We start from the raw sequence: 18,419 nt of genomic DNA on the forward strand, positions 1-18,419 counted from the left end.
GAGGGAGATCATGAACGATTGTTGGAGATCAAAGAAGGGAAGGATTTGGATCAGAGGAATTTAGCAGAGTTCAATGTAGATCAGTCATCTCCAATTGAGAGTTTATATCGTTGGTTACTGAAGGAAATTGGACTGGTATTGTGTGCAATCCTACCATGCTCTTAAAATACTCAAAGCCCACTTTAGGACTAGAAAGCAGCCAAGGTAGACAGGTGGCAATAGTAGTGTTACACGGCAAATATCCGGAGGATGAGGTATTGATCCTACATTGGAGAATTTTAAATTAGATTAGATCTAATTGAGTAAGAGAATAAATCTAGAATTAAAATAAAATGTCAGTAATGGCAACTATGAAATAATTTTTCCTCAGGAAAAGAAATTTGTCTTTTTTAACCTAGTTTGATATATAACTTACTATGTATTCTGTGGCCCCTTTATTACACTTGTATATCTGCTCTTTAATGCAAATATCTAATTAGCCAATCGTGGCAGCAACTCAATGCATAAAGGACTTAACATATGAGGCGTATTTGGCAGCTTTGGGCCTGTACTCACTGGAATTTAGAAGAATGTGGAGGGATTTCATTGAAATCTACCAAATGTTGTAAGGACTAGATAGGTCTGATGTGGAGAGGATGTTTCCTATGGTGGGGGTATCCAGAACTAGAGGGCACAGCCTCAAATTAAGGGGCGTACCCTTTAGAACAGGGATAAGGAGGAATTTTTTTTTAGCCAGAGAGCAGTAAATCTGGGGAGTGCTCTGTCACAGACTGCGGTGGAGGCCAAGTATGTTTAAGGCAGAAGTTGATTGTTTCCTGATTAGTCAAGGCATCAGAGGATATGGCGAGAAGGCAGGTGTATGTGATTGAGTGGGATCTGGGATGAGCCATGATGGAATGGCGGAGCAGATTGGATGAGTTGAATGGCTGAATTCTGCTCCGAAGTCTTGTGGTCTTTTGGTCTTATGGAGTGGTTTGACTATATCGGAAGCAGCTGATCTCCCGGAATTTTCATGCACTGCAGTCTGTAGAGATTACAAAGAATGGTGCAAGAAACAAAAAAATCCAGTGAGTGGTAGTTCCGTGGGCAAAAACACTTTGTTAATGAAAGAGGTCAAAGAAGAATGGCCAAACTGTTTCAAGCTGACAGGAGGGAGACAGTTACTCAAGTTACCACGCATTACTATTATAGTGTGCAGAAGAGCATCTCTGAAAACACAACACATCGAACCTTAAAGTGGACGGGCTGCAGCAGCAGAAGACCTGGCCAGGTTCCACTCTTGAACCTCATAAAAGTGGCCACTGAGTGTATCTTTACCAACGTGTTTGATTCTTAACTGGCTTCCGAAGAAGCAATAATACAGGCCTTGAACCTTTTATGAAAATAAAATGGCTAGCTATGACTGTAAATCTAATGCCATGCTTGAAATGCATTGATGTAGTTGCAAAAGCACTGGTTAATCAAGAAAACCCAGCTTGTATGTGTTTGAAAAACATGAGTGCTTTTTTTTTGAAGAAGCAACTAATAGGCTAGATGTTGGAAACGCAGTTGATTGTAGACTATATTGATTTTTCAAAAAGTGTTCTGTAAGAGTCTTGTTAGGAAATAAAAAAGAAAAATCCTTTTCAGGCTGATGGTATTTCTGCAATAATCACAAGCCTGATTCATTAATGGAACCAGAGAACAGAGAGAGCCAGAGGGAGGCAGTATAGAGGTATTTATATGGGGCTGTTCGTTGCTTTCCAAACTACCAAAAGCATTTCACAATCATTTTATTTTAAATATTCAAGATTATAACAATAGGAAAATGTTATTGCCAATGTATGTATTGCAGGATGTAAGTAATCATAAATAGTAATATTAGTGTTTATTCACTGAGCACCAAATGCTGACATTTTCCAATTTGGAAAACAGTCCAAATGTGGCTAATATGAGGGGCATAATTTTAAGGTGACTGGAGGAAAGTATAGAGGGATGTCAGAAAAAAGTTCTTTACACAGAGTATTGGGTGTTTGGAATGCCCTGCCAAGGGTGGTGTTAAATGTTGCAATTAAATGTAGGGAAAACATCCAGGGCCATGAGTTATTTTGGCGAGAGTACCATTCTATCTCAATGCTGTTAGACGTGTTGTCCAAATTATCTGGATGCACTGCTGAGAAAGAGCAAGGCTCTGTTGGTATTCTTTATCCAATGAAGGGTGAGAGAAATTATATGATGTAGTCTTGCAGGCACAAAGCCGTGATCCAGTCATTTTGTTAGATCGCTGCATCACTGGAAGACTGGGCTTCAAATATCCCTTCAGAGCTCTCAGGTTCATTGACTGGTAGACTAGAAGAGGCTTAAACCTAGTCACCCTCAGTATTGCCTCAAAGGAAAACAACAAGGTAATCTTTAGCAGCCATAAAGTTTTCTCATTCTTCTAAATGAATCTGTATAAGGATATCCACATGCAAATAACTTACAGGTAAACGCTTGTTAGGAGAGTAGCAATCTTCCTCTGATTTGCACACACAAAATGCTGGAGGAACTCGACAGGCCAGGCGGTATCTATGGAAAAATCACAGTCGACATTACGGCCTGAAACGTTGACTGTACCTTTTTCCATAGATGCTGCCTGGCCTGCTGAGTTCCTCCAGCACTTTGTGTGTATTGCTTGGATTTCCAGCATCTGCAGATTTTCTCTTGTTTCCTCTGATTTATTTCAATTCACTTAGAGAGTTTTCTGCCATCACACTATCTAATCTTGCTGCCTTCCTTGCAAGCTAAATCTTATGAGTTCAACATATTTTTTTAATGTCCAAGCTTACCATGGCTGGCTTTGAATATAACATCATTTTCAGCTGGCTGGTGGAATAGTAGTTCCCGCACCAGACTTCGAGGCAAGCAATCTTGGGTTCAAATCTGGCCAGCTCCTTGCACGCTTTCCATCCACGCTGGGTTGAGCGTTGAGCTAGCAACTTGAATTCATTTTAAAAAAAAACAAAAATGCTAAAGAATGGCAAAGTTGCTGCCCAGTGCACTGCGAGATGCGAAAAGGACCAACAACCATGGCCGCCTTTGTATGTAACATCATTTTCAGAAGGTCCATTTCCTAACTTGTATTCTTTCAAGCCTTGGACTAATGATCTCATTTTTCCCTGGATCATCTTCAGACTTCTAGCTATATGTTAATTCCTCACTCTGTTCCCTTTATAATGGCATGACACTGAATGCACTTTCAGATATAAAATTCTGTTACAACTAAGAGAGGTATATTCAATGACCAGTTGGGCCAAGTAAATATTGTAAAAAGGCCTTGATTTGCTTTATAACATGTCAATGATCAGTAGGAACAGCAATTTATTTCAATGGGGCATTTCCAATGGATAGCAATCTTTGTTACTGTGTGTGCTTGTTTCAATTGCAGTTATTCCAATTGTTGACATAATCGCTCTTTCTGCTTCCTTAACATAAGGATTGTTCATCATAGTGAAAAATACTTCATAAATTGCGAACATGTATCTTAAAGTGTCAATTGCTTCATTGCAAAAATTCATACATCAAACATTTGTTAATTAAGAGATGCATATACATTATTGTTCCAATATAGAACAGTACAGCTCAGGAACAGGCCATTAAGTCCACAATGTTGAGCTGAACCAAATGAATTTGTAATCAAATGGCCAACTAAACTAAACTTCCCTTCGTCATTAATCTTAAATCCTGGCATCTTGTCAGAGCACCTTTGCCACCATTTTCTCAAGGGCAAGTTGAAGTGAGGACAAAATGGTGGCTGTGCTGAAGACATGACAACAAAGCTAAATAATAAATTCATCCAGAATCTAGGCTGATAAAAGTGAAGTAGAGCTTGTTACCACATCTCTCGAGCATTGCTGTATTTTTTGTCTTATTGTCTGTAAGAATTCTTCCTAATGGACTACCAAAACCATGTTACCAGTATTGCCTTAACATTGGGAAGGTATTTTATGTGTCTGATTATTTTACTTCCACCCTCAAAATTTAAAAAAAAAAGCTGATTTATTGGAATAAGGCAAATAGGGATATTCGTGGATATTCATCATATTCAGTCTGGATGTGTGGCCAGTATTTGTGAATGGGGTCAAGTTCCACCATGATGTCTTTAAATACAAAACAAATGCAGAAACACTGAGTTTAAATAGTTGAAATCAGCATAAAATTCCTAAACCTGTTCCACTAGTTTTATCAAAGTGGAGTTGTATGTGGCGCAAAAAAACGGGGCAGACTGCATGCTAGTAACTTTCCATTTGCAAAGGTGTTTCGCCATAATGTCAAAGAGGGTAATATTGGGGTGGCTCAAAGCTTGGTCACAAAGTAAAGATTTAAGGATGAGATGTAGATGGAGAGATTTTGTGGAGAAATCCCGGACTTGGGTGAAGACACAATTGGAAGTGGATGGAAAGGCAAAAGCAGCTTTGAACCTTGTACTGCAAGGCTCAGGACCATTTTCTCAAGATGACTTCATCTCTCAATTGTCAAAGCTTTTTCAATTTCAAAAGAAAGGGTGCTTAAATTTTATGATATTTCATTTCTTTTTGATTTTGTGATTGCAAAAGCTGCTAATTTCATTCATCTTTATTGATAATAACTTCCTAAAGAATTGTTTTATCTGTTTTCTACTTTCTTTTAGGATTTAGGATCTGAAATACTTCAGGAGACCAAAGATCAAAAATATAAGCGCACTGAAGATGGTTTTTACAGAATAGGTATAATTTAAATCTCTTGATGACCTTCATCACTATGTGTGTTTCAAGTGTCATATAAATGACCTGTTCTTCTTTTAAACTCAGTCTGCTGCTAATCTGCACTTTCATTCCCATCTTTTTGTTGAGTTCTATGTTGAAGGCATTTCCAAAAAAAAAACAACACTGTGTTCGCTTTAAGTGAACAAGAACCTCAACAAGAAGCCTCAATCCAGATGACTTGGCTCGACTTCCTTGAGCGAAATCTGATCTGATCAAAGTTGAGCTTATTGTAACATGCACAAATACATGTGTGCACAGGTGCAATGAAAAACTTACTTGCAGCAGTATCACAGACACATAGCCTCAGATAAGCAGCATTAACAAGAAAAACAAATTAAACGTAAATTACACCTTTTTTTTACAAGTAAATGCAATTAGAATGAAGTCCGTTTTGTGCCAAGTGTTCATGGTGCTGCTAAACTATAGTGATGTGGGGTTTGCCAGTTGGTTCAAAATGCAGGTGGTTGAAGGGAAGTAGCTGTTCTTTCCTGGTGGTGTGGAACTCCAGGCTCTGTACCTCCTGCCCCACGATAGTTGCAACAAAAAATGGCATAGTGTGATGATGTGGATCTTGAGGCCGGACGTCTTGTTGATACTACCATTGACCTGCGAGGGATATGCCCATGATGGATTAGACAGTGTCCACTACTCTCTAGATCTCCTCATGTTCCTGTGCATTCACATTTCCCTACCACAGCATGTTGCAACCAGTCAGGATACTTGCAACAATACATCTGTAGAAGGTTGTTAGTATTCAGTGGCAAGCCAAACATCCTTACCACCCTAAGAAGATAAAGATGCTGGCGTGCTTTCCTTATGATAGCTTCTGTGTGCCAGGACAAGTATTCTGATACACTAACAGCCAGGAATTTAATGCTGCTGATCTCCCAATGTAGACTGGCACATGTTCACCCTGCTTCCCATCAGATGCACATGGAGTCTGAGGTGAGAGGATTTTTTCACAATTATTCTCTTAGATAATCCATTTCTGACTCCAGATCTCTTTTATCCAAAGTCCAAGAGAAATGTGCACAGAAATTCCTTTGGGTATATTTTATCGTGTAAAAATGCCCTTTACTATACAGCAATCAAAAAATTATTTTTAACTAGGCAGGACCAGAGTTCAATTATTCTCATTTATTGAATGGTAAACCTGCTGCTGGCATCACTTGAATCTGTCCGATCAAATGAATCAACAGCAGAATTACTGATTTCTCATTGGCTCTCCTGTATAATCCAGTCAATACAGGGGATGCTCATTTACTGGAGAGCCTCAGAACTACGATACAGTGCAAACATCTTAAGCACATGTATATAGCTAGGATGCCTAAGACTTTTGCACAGTACTGTAGTAACTTTATGTATTCCACTGTACTGCTGCCGTAAAAGAAAACAAATTTCATGACATATGCGAGTGATGATAAGCCTGATTCTGATCTGGGTCTCTATTGTGGACTGAGAGTGGGAAGGAGGCAGGGAGAGGGTGAACGTGGTTGGGGGGAAAATGGGAGGGAGCGGGAAGTGCCAGAGAGACATTCTGTAATGATCACCAAACCAATCGTTTGGAAACAAATGACCTTGCCTGGTGTCTCAGGGCTGGGTGTGTCTGCAGCCGTGCCACCCCCGCCCCTGGCACTCCTCTGCCACCTGTCCCGCACCCCTCCTGCAGCTCCCCACCCTCGCCATTCCCCACATTCTTTGCTCCCAGCAGATTTACAGACTCACTCCCCAGTCCACATTGGCGAATACAGTACTGTGTAACGGTCGTAGGCACTCTAACTATATATACTGTACGTGCCTAAGACTCTGCACTGTACTGTAATCGGCTACAGCAGACCCAGAAAACGAGAGCTTAGTTCATTTCCAAGGATGTTTTACCTGTAAGAGCTGTCAAGAACAAGTGATAGGCATTCGATGGCCCTCAGCAAATCTCTGACCAGATCATAAACATAATCCTCAGGACAAGAGCACCAGAAACATGGGAGCACCACCTGGAAGCTGCCTTACAATCCACACAACATCCTGACTTGGAAATCTATTGCCATTCCTGCGTCAAAATCTCTCCCGAACAGCATTGTGGGCCCATCCAGCACTTCAAGGACTGCAGCTGGTCAAGAAGCCAGCTCACCATCACCTTCCTGAGGGCAATTAGGGATGGGTAATTAGATGTTGGCCAAGCCTGCAAAGCCCACATCCCTAGAAGGAATTTTTTTTTTAAAAAAGCCTCCCTTGATCCTTCCACAGAAGGTTAGTTTTACAAACAATATTGAGCTTTTGGTGTTGTTTGGAGCTGCAGTTATTAGTACAAGCCAGTGGCCTGTTTTTATATGGTTTAACTCCAGAGGCCTAAAAATGTCACTCTGATCAGTGGTGCAGAAAAGAATGCCTCTTTCAAGATCTACTATTGACTGGAACATGAAGTAAGAATTCTGGCTTTATGTGGGTAAGGACCGTGATTTCAGTAGATGGACCTGAGCAACATTAAGATCCCAGAGCAGAGGAATCATTACTCTGTATCCAGCACCAGCACCACAGCTGATTCAGTATGATTTTGTGTGTGTTTCCTTTCTTATGTTGATTAATAAATCTACTGGTGCCAAACTGCGCCCCTTTGTCAAGTGTTTCCTGCTGGCTTCTTGTGTTACTGTTACCAGTGTTCAATTGGGCATAAGTTAGAATCAGAATCCACTTTATTATCACTGACATATATTGTCAAATTTGTTGTTTTGGAGCATCAGGCCAGTGCGATATGTAAAATATACTATAAATTAAGATAAGAAATATATGAAATTAGTAAAAGTCAGACTGAACTTATTATCAAAGTACTTTAGAACATAGAACACTCCAGCACAGGAACAGGCCATTCGGCCCACAATGTTGTGCTGCACCAGCTAAAAAGCAAATCAAAAGCACCCAAACACTAATCCTTCCTACCTACACAGTGTCCATATCCTTCCACCTTCCTCACATCCATGTGTCTATCTAAATGTCTCTTTAGAGCCTCTAATGTATTTGCCTCTTCCAAGCAGCACATTCCAGGTGTCCACAACTCTCTGAGTAAAAAAAAACTTGCCCGTCACATCCCCCTTGAACCTAACCACTCTCACCTCCAATGCATGCCCTCTGGTATTAGACATTTCAACCCTGGGAAACAGATACTTCCTGACACTCTCTCTGTGCCGTTCATAATCTTCTAAACCTCTGTCAGATCTCCCCTCAGCCTCTGCCACTCCAGAGAGAACAATCCAGCTTCTCATGTTAGTACATGCCCTCTAAACCAGGCAGCATCCTGATAAACCTCTTCTGCATCCCCTCCAAAGCCTTAACGTCCTTCTTGTAGTGGGCAACCAAGAATGTATGCGGTACTCCACATGTGGCCTAACCAGAGTTTTATAATGTTGCAACATAACCTTTTAACTTTTGAACTCAGTGCCTTGATTAACAAAAGCAAGCACTCCATAAGCCTCCTTAACCACCTTATCGACCTGTGTAGCCACTTTCAAGGTACTATGAACTTGGATCCCAAGATCTCTCTGGTTAGCAACACTTTTAAGGAACTTGCTCTTAACAGTGTACTATCCCCTTACCCTACCAAAGTGCAATGCCTCACACTTGTCTGGGTTAAGCTCCATCTGCCATTTCTCTGCTCATATCTGCAACTGATCTATATCACATTGTATTCTTTTCCAGTCCTCTACACGACTCCACCAATCTTGGTATAATCCGCAAACTTACTAACCCACCCATCTACATTTTCATCCATGTCATCTATATCCATTATATTCCAGATCATTTTTTATACGGCTATGCGGTCACTGACGCTAGGTAGACAATCTCTGAAGAGTATTGATAATGGCTGGGATCACCTTTCCAGTAAAGGCACTGCCCAGAAAAAGGCAACGTCAAATCACTTCTGTACAATATTTGCCAAGAACAATCATGGTCATGGAAAGACCATGATCGCCTATGTCATACGACATGACACATAATGAACGAAGATACAGCACCTTATACTACCTTGAGATTAATTTTCTTGCATGCAATTTTCAGGAAAATAAAGAAGTACAATAGAATTTATTAAATATGTTTCTACATAAAGCTGATTATACATAAACAAAGACTAACAACAACCAATGAACAAATAAGGAAAATTGTGCAAACAAAAAAATAAATAATACTGCAAACATGTGATGTGGAGTCCTTGGATACTTGTAAAATACTTGTGTGTTTTTCTTGTGTGCAGGTAGATTTGAAAATGGAATAGCTGAAGGTGCCATTCACAAGCGATTAAATCCTATCTCAGCCATTAGGCTGTCAGTTTTACAAGATTCCGAAGTGTGGGTTCTACTTGATGAGGTAAGGAGCTGTTAAGTAAGTATACTGTGTGTATGTTGTGAATAATTTCTGTGTGTCTGCTAGGCAGTTCTGCAGACAACTTGCTAGTAAAATAAATTGCTATTTGATACATAGCGATTAATTTTTGTCTAGTAAGCATCCACAAACACCATTATGTTCAAGATCAGATCTTCTTGGCTTTGTTATACATGATTGTTCGAAAATAATGACCAAGACGCCAAGAGGAACTATTCTTGTACTGTTATAATGAAATGAGGTTCGCCTGGGGAGTAGACTCTTTTCCAGTTTGATTATAAAAATGTGTCCAACTGTGCATTTCATTGACGTTCTGATGCTCTTAGAACATTTAGATAAAATTCAGTATTTTCTAATCAGAATCATGAATTGCTATAACAGTTGCTAATAGCCAAGAAGTCACCGTTAAAGAACTGCACGTGGAACCAGATACCCTTTGGGAAAGATGTTAATAGAGCCTACATACATTTTCTTGTCTGTCTTCAATGGGGGATACAAATGCTGGGCCCTCAATGATTAGTGTACGCTATTGCAGCGCCAGCAATTCTGTCACTGTCTGTAAGGAGTTTGTACGTTCTTCTCATTACTACATGGTCTACTGAGTGCTCCAGTTTCCTCCCACATTCCAAAGACGTACAGGTTAGGGTTAATAACTTGTGAGCATGCGATGTTGGCAGCAGAACATGGCGAGGCGGGCGGACTGCCCCCGCCACATCCTTGGACTATGGTCGTTGATGGAAACCACACATTTTACTGTACTTTTCAACGTTCGGTGTACACATGATAAATAAAGCTAACCTTTCATCTTTACAATCTTTATAAACAAGACTCTTTGAATGCCTCTCTGCTGCTGACCAAACTGGAGAAGTTAAAACTGAAGGGAAATACTATTCAAATTGTATACATTCTAATATTTAGAGCAATCTGTCTTAAAATTTGTTTTATTAACATTGTAATTCCAATAACCTATCTTTATTGAAGTAGAAACCTTCAAGATATTTCTTGGGAATGGAATCAAATAAAATTTGACTCCATCCAGAAGTCAAGGTAGATGACGGAAGTGTTCAAAGATGCTGGATTTTAAGAGTTGACACTAAGGGTTGGCAGAAAGGAGGGAGAGTGACACAACAGATTTGGAGAGGAGATTCCAGAACTTGGGCTGGACTGTAGACTATTCGATGATTAATACTGGACTGGTAAAAGGCTTTGGAAATATCAAGAAATTGTATGTCCATGAAGATCACTGATTCAGTGGATGTTGGGCATTTTTATTATTTATTAATTTCCTCAGATCTGGACATTGCCTGCAAGGCTAGCATTCATAGCCTGAGGTGGTGCTCGTCAGTTGCCTCTCTGAATGGCTACAGTCAGGTGAAGGTACTCCCATGGTGTAGTTGAGTAGCACGTTACAGGGTGATGATGAAAGAACTGCCGAGTCAGGATGGTGCTTGATTTGGAGGGAAATGTGTTGTGTGCCCGTGTACCTAAAGTCCTTGACCACCTTGGTGGTTGAGATTGCATGTTTGAGAGAGATTACCAGAGTTGCTAAGGAAAGTGCATCAGTGTGGGCTAGAAACTTGGGCATCAGTGAAATGCTTACGTAAAGAGAGCTTTTCGCACATTGCCCTTCATTGATCAAAGTACTGAGTACAGGACTTGGTATGTTGTGTTGAAGTTGTATAAGATGTTAGTGAGGTCTAATTTTGAGTACTGTGTGCAGTCCTAGTCATCTACCTATAGAAAAATGTCAATAAAATTGAGAGAGTGCAGAAAAAATTTACAAGGATGTTGCTGCAACTTGGCAACCTGAGTTATAGGGAAAGGTTAAACAGGCTCAGACTTTATTCCCTGGAACCTAGGAGAACAAGGGGAGATTTGATAGAGGTATACAAAATTAGAGTGGCATAGATAGAGTAAATGCAAGCAGCCCTTTTCCACTGAGGTTGGATGAGACTAGAACTAGAGGTCATGGGTTAAGGGTGAAAGGTGAAATGTTAAAGGGGACATGATGGGGAACTTTACTCAGGGTGGTGAGCAGAGTGGTTGATGTGCATTCAATTTCAACATTTAAGAGAAGTTTGGATGAGCCCATCAATTATTGGGGTATGGAGGGCCATGGGTGCAGATCACTGGACTAAGCAGTATTCAGCATACACTAGACGGGCCTCTATGAGTAAGTACCAGTGAAGCACTGTTGATGGTGCATTTCTAAACATCACTAACAATTAAAAAAAATTGTGCCAGAATTAAGTTTATTGGAGTTGTGCACTGCTGTTGGAAGGCCCCTGCACTTGAATTCGTTCGTTTTCTCTCTCCCCCTCTCCCCCTCCCCCTCCCCCTCCCTCTCCCCCCTCCCTCTCTCCCCTCCCTCTCTCCCCTCCCTCTCTCCCCTCCCTCTCTCCCCTCCCTCTCTCCTCTCCCCCCTCCCTCTCCCCCTCCCTCTCTCCCCTCCCTCTCTCCCCTCCCTCTCCCCCCCTCCCTCTCTCCCCCTCCCTCTCTCCCTTCCCTCATCTGTTGCTCCTCAAGTTGGGGAGCTTGGACAAGCAACATGGCAGATTGTGACATTGAAACAGCAAGCTAAAGGACTCCCCTCCCACTGTTACAGGCGCATTATCCCCTTCTCCCTCACTAGTGAGAGAGAGAGAGAGCCTGTCTGAGATGTTGAGGTGTTGGGACGGACAGTAGTGTTTTGACGGACTCTGGATCATGGTCGCTGGGGGCTTTGCTGGCCTGGTGGGTGTTGGGAGGGGGGTTTTGCTTTTGCTGGACTAAGTGGGGGAGGGGAGGGTTGATACTGCTGCTATGGCTTGGGGGGGGGGCCAGTGGGAGGGGTTCTAACGTTTTTCTGTCATTCATTCTTTGGGGTTTTTCTTCTGTTTTGTGGATGTCTGCAGAGAGTAAGGATGTCAAGTTGTGTACTGTATACATTCTCTGATATTAAATTGAGACATTGAAACATTGTAGTTGAGATGGATCATTCTACTTGGTTATTTACTAATTTTTAAAATCTTTTTATTCATTTCAGATCCATCTTAAAAAAGCTGCCAGATAATCAGAACTTTAAAAAAGTTTGAGGATTAATCTGTTTTATACAAAAGAATTGCCCCAATCCATCTTAGTAGCTCTCTTTGATAAAGTGTTGATATGGATCACAGAGTTCCTGGACATATCACCTCATCATCTGATCGTTGTGGATATTCATTGTTCCCACACACTACCTCCTGTGAAATCTACTGTAATTTTCTATGTGAAGATTCTAATTTTGAAGAGTTACCAACTGAGGTTTTTTTTGGTAATCTGAAGATAATGGACTGATCTTCTCATCATAAGCTACAAAGGTGTATTTTTTGTGACCCATTTTACCTAAATATTGAACAAAATTAAGAAAAGATGTGATACTTGTATAAAGAACTTAAATGTTACAAATTTTAAACGTAAATTGTGCATCAGGGACAGTGAATGTGCAAGCGGAGGAGAGAATATAAGGGGTTGGTTACCTTTAATTTATTGTAAATATGCACTGGACAGATTTATCATATTTTGAGGGAATCCAGATTCTTGATTAGAGAAATGTAGTATTTGGTTTCCAGACAATTAAGTTAAGTTCAGAAGAGCTACTTCGTTTTTACGAAGGAAAAAAAAACTGCCTTTACACAACTTTGAATTTATTAAGGTTGAAATTTGCCAACTTTCCTGAGAGTGGTTGCAGAACGTCAGTTCCAGCACATCTAGACTGGTGATAAATGATGTGACTTTATCAGTGGACTTAGTTGTACATTACAGAATGGAGGGCACAGATTTTATTTTGAGAGTCTCCTGTGCGATAGTGATCATATGCGTTCACAGGGCAGTTGCAAGGGACCACAGTTAAATTTAGCACCCAGAGCAAGGTAAGCTTGTGGTGGGGATTGGGGAAAGACCTTTGCTACCCCTTCAGTGGCATTGTTTATGCAGACCTTAGTGTCCTGTTACTGGAACTGATTGAATGTTGAACAGGTGGAGAGCAATGATTTTTCTGTAGACATCTTAATATTTATTAAATAAAAAGAAATGCAAGACAAAGAGACTTTGCATTTTGTTTGTTGGGAAATATTTTTAAGTGCAATCTTTGAAAAAGTAATAGTACTTCTACAGTTCAGAAATCTATTGCCCGCAAGCCAAAAAAAAACTTAATTTTCCAGTTCATCTATTTAAAGTTTAATAGTTTAATCTATTTAATAGCTTAAAGAAAACCGTAAGTGTTAATAACATTACAGATGGATTTTCTTTTCAAAAATACACTTCTACATATTTAACTATTGGAACGATTGGATGGATAAATGTAACGTGATGTTGGTGCCAATTTTATTCAGAATATTTAACTGAACCATCACAAATATTTTACCCTTTCCAATAAAATCTTTGCAACTTAATGCTGGAAAACCCTAAACTGATACAGCCTGTGTGGAAAAACACGGCCTTTAACTTGACAGTGCACTTGTGTTCAATATAAATTAAAAAGTTGGTGTAATTTTTTGTACTTAATTATATTCATGATGTTTTGATATGTAATTAATGGAGGATATCTTTTTTTGCTGCAGGAAAGGGTATAAATATTCATGAAAACTGCTTAACCTAGCCAAAATTGTTACCATCAGTGAGCGCAAAATGAAATAAAGTGACAGGCTGATATTAGCGGTTTACATTTTCAGTGATGGAATTTTTAAAATTGGAATTGGACAATCTTGCTATTTGTAAAATACTAAAAATAAAACTAGTGAAAAGTTTAAGAAGAACTTTCAGTTCTTCCTTCCTATCAACTGCCTCGAAGTAATTAATGTTGTATAAGTGTTGGGAGGGAAGGGTAGAAAGACAGTCAATAAAAAGACATATGACAGTATTAAGGAAACATGTTGCTATCGTGCAGAGCTGAGCAACAAAAGTTGTATTTAAGTTGATCCTTTCTCTAAAAAGATACATTTTCTAAACCCATCACGACAATAATAACAATTGAAATTCACAGTCATAACTAAGTATTGGCATAATTTAAGCTAAATGCAGTAAGTATTGGAAATTTGGTCAGTCAGTTGGCTTGAAAGTCAGTGAAAGGAGGTGTTAATAATTTATTGTAGAATTTTTTTAAGGTTATTTCTATTGAGAGGCTTTGATAATAAATAACTATGGCATATGAATATGGAAAATGTAGACCACAGTAATGTAGTTATTTACATGAAAAATAACAATTTGGTTCTGGCAATGGAGCTCGATCCAGACGATCAATACTAATTTCAAATCTCTGTATATACAAAGTCATTTTCATCAGCAGATAAGATGCGTTTTAGACTCTTAAAATCAAATTTTAAGACAGATAGATACCCATAGTGATCATATATATAAAAAAGAGCGCATAGGTTTATAGAGAGAGAGAGAGAAGTCTAAAGCGTTTTTTTTAACACATGCTATCTGAAACTGCTAGCGGAGAATCAGATATAATTTCTACATTTAGCTGGAACTTCAATAGAGTGGACAAAGAAGGATAGAATTCTAATGCATGTTAACGGGATTAGTCTTAGATGGGCTAAAAGGTCTGCTGGAATATGATGGGCTGAAGGGCCCATTTCTGGGCTTTACAATTCTGAGATGCAGCTAGTATCAAATGGTATAATAGATGTTAATTGTCACCTTAAAATGAACCTTCATGAATGCAAATCAAGAAGCAAGTTTTTCCAAATATGTGACTTTTTTTTGTTTGTGGATCTATATATGAGGTATGAAATATGATCTATTTTGCATTCAGGATTTCTATACTTGTTTGCTCTCGGCTGGTCTTTTGCAATTGGGCTAGATCATGTTATGTTAAAAGTTCAAAGTAAATTTTGTTATTAAAGTACATAGATGTCATCATATACAACACTGAGATTAATTGCAAAAGCACCTAATGTAGTGTTTGCAACGTGACAAGTGTCCCAGGACAGTTGTTTCTTGCGGTCACGTGAGGGTGGAGTAAATACCTTTTGTAAAATTACCTTGAGGCTTAACAATGGTTCACGTTTTAGTTCTCAGGATGGGTAACACGTAGAGCATGTGTACATTTCATCCTACTCGCACTTTGGTTGCTGCTAGAAGCTACACCATGGATCTGTATTCATTGTTGAAAATGTTCCAACAGGTTTTGCATATGCAGGTTGAAAACGGGGTCCTTAAGATTGTGCCTGAGCTGTGCTTCAATCAGTGCATACAAAATTAGAAAACAAAACAAACATGAAGCTTGATAATATGCACATGATTTGAGAGTTTGGCCATTTTTGGACAGTAAATCATGCCAATTTAACATAATGATTGCTTATTAATAAGAAAATCAGAATAAATCTAAATTATTGAGGGCTCATCTGTAGCATGTTTATCATAATGAAAGAGATTTATTGTGAATCAAGTGAAATTGATTGGTTTTTCATGTGCCACAGATCAATCTCTTGAAATACTTTTACTAATGTTATGGATATGTTTCTGCTTTGTGTATGTTACTATGCACCTGCTTGCTAATGTCAATGTGCCTTGCATCATGGGTCTACGTTATTTTCATATATGTGCCATAACTTTATAAAGAATATACTTGTAATAAAGTTGAATTTGTTATACTTTAAAATGTAATAAGGTGTAGAATGTTCTGTATAATTGGCTTCTTCCTGCCGTTGTGTAATAAATTGCTACATTTCAATGTTAACCTTTGCAATGAGTGTTTGGAAAAGTCGATGTTGGTAGTATCCAGTACTTAATGATTAAATGCTAAAAGAATAAACAGATAATTTAAACCTCAAACTCTTCCAGCTGGCCCTCTAGACCAGGTGATATCTGGATCATACATTAATTTATTTGGAAGGGAGAAAAAAAAACTCAATTGGCCTAATGCATTTTCTCTAGAGTAAATTTCATTCCATGCTATTTTTCTAGATTGGATTCACAATGCAGAAACATAAGCACTTGATCACATCATAAAACTTCACATCTCTGTGTGTACCGAAGGATAATCCTGCTTAAAGAAAGTTTCTCAGAAAAGAAAATCTTGCCTAAGAATTGTAATACAATATTATCTTCATAGCAGGACACAGGTATTCATTTTGCTCTGTCGGTGAAGGAATGGCTTATTTGCATATTTTTAATAATGAGCACTTATTACCGTATCTTTAATTTTATACTTAGACTTCCTGATCTGTTGTTTTAAAGTGGTTTTGATTGTGTCATGGCTTGGGTGACATTGGGAAATTTGCTTTTCTCCTTACCCCTAAGGTATGCCCTAACGACAATAGTGGACTACTAGCTTGAACTGTACCTCCTCCTCCTGCATAGGTCGTCCTTGGGTGGAAGGTATCTTGCTTCCACTCCAGTTCGAAGTAGAATAAACCCATAACAAATTCATCACAGGATGACGGGGTAATTACTCTATCACCAGTCTCCCCACCCATTCACAATGACTCGCTGACTGCAACCCCACCCAGAACATTTATTTATTTAGTGATACAGCATGGAGTAGGCCCTTCCAGCCCTTCGAGCCACACCGCCTCAGCAACTCCTGGCCATCCCTATAAACCATAACCTAATCACAGGACCATTTAACCTACCCGGGACGTCTTTGGACTGTCGGGAGGAAACCCACGCATTCCATGGGGAAGACATGTACCAACTCCCTGCAGATGATGCAGTTAGTCCATAAGACATTGGAGCAGGATTAGCCCATCGAGTCTGCTCCACCATTTGATCCATTTCCCACTAATTCCCATTCTCCAGCCTGCTCCCCATAACCTTTCTTGCCTTGACTTATTAATAATCTATCAACCTTTGCCTTAAATACACTCAATGAGCTGGCCACCACAGCCGCCTGTGGCAACGAATTCCACAGATTCACCACCCTCTGGATAAAGAAATTCTTCCTTATCTCTGTCCTAAATGGATGCCCCTCAATTCTGAGGTTGTGGCCTCTGATCCTTGACTCCCCCACTAAAGGAAACATACTTTCCACATCCACTCTATCTTCCTTTCAACATTTGATAGGTTTCAGTGAGATTCCCCCCTCAATCTTCTAAATTCCAGTGAGTACAGTCCCAGAGCTATAAAAACACTCCTCATATGATAAACCTTTCACTCCCCAAAATCATTTTCATGAACCTCCTTTGAACTCTCTTCAATATCAGCACATTCTTGCTTAGATAAGGGGCCCAAAACTGCTCACAGCACTCCAAGTGAAGCTTCAGCATTATATCTGTGTTTTTGTATTCCAGTCCTCTCAAAATGAATGCTAACATCACATTTCCCTTCCTCACCACCAACTCAACCTGCAAACTGACCTTTGGGGAATCCTGCACAAGGGCTCCCAAGTCTCTCTGATTTTTTATTTTCTCCCTGTTAGAAAATAGTCTTTGCTTTTATTCCTTCTACCAAAATGCATGACCATAAACTTCCTGACATTGTATTCTATCTGCCACTTTGTCCATTTCCCTAATCTGTCTAAGTCCTTTTGCAGCCTCCCTGTTTCCTCAACACACCTGCCCTCCACCTATATTTGTAGCATCTGCAAACTTGGCCACAAAGCTGTCAATTCTATCATCCAAATCACTGGCATACAACATAAAAAGAATCAGTCCCAACACTGACCCCTGTGGAATACCAGTAGTGCCCAGCAACCAATCAGAAAGGAGCCCTTTATTCCCTCTCTTTACCTCCTGCCAAACAGCCAATGCTCTATCCAAGCAAGTATCTTTCCTGTAATACCATGAGCTCTTATCTTGCTAAGCGAGTTCATGAGTGGCAGCTTGTCAAAGGCCTTTTGAACATCCAAAGTACACAACATCCACCAATTCTTCTTTATCTATTTTGCTTATTACTTCAAAGAATTCCAACAGATTTGTCAGGCAATGTTTTCTCTTGAGGAGATGATGCTGACTTTGACCCATTTTATCATGTGCCTCCAAGTACCCTAAAACCAAATCCTTAACAATCAGCACCACCACCTTCCTAACCACAGAGGTCAGACTAAGTGTTCTATAATTTCCTTTCTTCTGCCTCCCTCCCTTCTTGGAAAGTGGAATGACATTTGCAATTTTCCAGTCTTCCAGAACCATACCCGAATCTAGTCATTCTTGAAAGATCATTACCAATGCCTCCACAACCTCTTCAGCTCAGCTGCAGTATATCTGGTCTAGGTGACTTAACTACCTTTAGATCTTTCAGCTTCCCAAGAACCTTCTCCCTGGTAATAGCTACTGCACTGACAGCAATTACCAGAGTATTCTTTTAAGACTAAGTTGAAGC

The 18,419-nt window shown here is 39.6% G+C and overlaps 1 protein-coding gene across 2 annotated transcripts in view; it reads left to right on the forward strand.

Moving 5' to 3' along the window:
• The window catches only part of LOC134349720 (alpha-1,3-mannosyl-glycoprotein 4-beta-N-acetylglucosaminyltransferase A-like), a 288,721-nt gene extending 272,876 nt beyond the window's left edge, over positions 1–15,845 (forward strand). The window contains exons 13-15 of one of the 2 annotated variants that reach the window (XM_063054473.1): positions 4,649–4,724; positions 9,007–9,119; positions 12,160–15,842. In XM_063054473.1, the coding sequence (XP_062910543.1) occupies positions 4,649–4,724; positions 9,007–9,119; positions 12,160–12,186 (216 nt within the window). In that variant the 3' untranslated portion in view covers positions 12,187–15,842. Of the gene's footprint in view, positions 1–4,648; positions 4,725–9,006; positions 9,120–12,159 lie in introns of both variants that reach the window. The other variant, XM_063054474.1, reaches the window with a different exon arrangement.
• The last annotated feature ends 2,574 nt before the right edge of the window (positions 15,846–18,419 follow it).

The sequence above is a fragment of the Mobula hypostoma genome, chromosome 7 (genome assembly GCF_963921235.1).
Source record: "Mobula hypostoma chromosome 7, sMobHyp1.1, whole genome shotgun sequence".
Taxonomy (NCBI): Eukaryota; Metazoa; Chordata; class Chondrichthyes; order Myliobatiformes; family Myliobatidae; genus Mobula; species Mobula hypostoma.